This window comes from Chrysochloris asiatica, unplaced genomic scaffold (assembly GCF_000296735.1).
Source record: "Chrysochloris asiatica unplaced genomic scaffold, ChrAsi1.0 scaffold00036, whole genome shotgun sequence".
NCBI classification, from domain to species: Eukaryota; Metazoa; Chordata; class Mammalia; order Afrosoricida; family Chrysochloridae; genus Chrysochloris; species Chrysochloris asiatica.
In genome coordinates this window covers 13885831-13886938 of record NW_006408554.1, presented here as the reverse complement: position 1 = coordinate 13886938, position 1108 = coordinate 13885831, and the positions used below count along the sequence as shown (strand labels likewise).

The 1108-nt window shown below is 36.4% G+C and overlaps 1 protein-coding gene across 1 annotated transcript in view; it reads left to right on the top strand.

Annotated features, from left to right (window-relative positions):
- Positions 1–1108, top strand: part of MTFR1 (mitochondrial fission regulator 1) — a 37860-nt gene that overhangs the window by 17141 nt on the left and 19611 nt on the right. Inside the window, exon 2 of the mRNA XM_006860055.1 lies at positions 635–733. Coding sequence (XP_006860117.1) covers positions 635–733 — 99 coding nt within the window. The remainder of the gene's footprint in view (positions 1–634; positions 734–1108) is intronic.

Sequence of the window (1108 nt, the reverse complement as noted above, 5' to 3'; positions counted from 1 at the left end):
GTGTAGCGGGTTATGCGTTGGCCTCCTAATCACAGGGTTAGCTGTTCAAATCTAGCAGAAGCTTTGCAGGAGAAAGGTGAAGCTTTCTGCTCCTGTAAAGATTTACAGCTTCGGAAAACCCATAAAGGGTCGCTAGAATTAGAGCCGATTAGTTCACACGTAAGCACCACCAAATATATATGTTGCTGTTGTTGTTGTTAATGTGCCATCAAGTCTGTTCTGACCCATAGCAACCCTATATAGGGTTTCCGAGGAACAGCTGGTAAGCTTGAGCAACTGACCTTGCAGTTCAAATTGACTTTGCAGTCCAGCCCTTTAACCCACAGCTCCATTCCAGGACTCCACCATATATTAATATTTCAGATCCTGTAATTAATATATTAGCTTGTCATGCAATTAGTTATACATTGCTTTGCATTAATATTTCTATGTTGTTGTTAAGTGCCTTTGAGTTGGTTCCAATCCAACGACACCCTGTATTGGGTTTCCGAGGAGCAGCTGGTGAGCTTGAACCGCTGACCTTGTGGTTCAAACTGACTTTGCAGTCCAGTACATTAACCCACAATGCCACATCAGGACTCCAGTATTTCTAAAAGTCTTTTAATTAAATGCTTGTTGTTTTTTTTTCCCTCAGGTACTTTGGTCTGGAAAGCCTTACGGTTCATCGCGAAGTATTGTAAGGAAAATTGGTACCAATTTATCTCTGATTCAGTGTCCAAGAGTTCAGTTTCAGGTACTATTTATATATACATTTTTAAATTTTGATATTATGTACATTAAAAACAAATGGTAAGACTATTTTAGAAGTATTTTCTTAGTTGCTGTTTTTTAAGAATTTAGAAGTAAAATAAGAATCTGAAATTTAACAGTAAAGGCTAATTTTATTTTAATTTTTAAATGATTACTCAAACTTTTTATTGTGAATTGAGTGAAGGTTTACAGAGCAGATTGTAAGTTTTACATTCAACAAGTCATATACTTTTTTTCATTTCAGTGATTGCAAGCCTTTCCATGTACCACCACCAGTTAACAGTATTTATTTACCTCTATTTATTTTTAACTCTTGTATTCCTCCATGTCTCCTACTACCTTCATCTTTCCTCTGGTA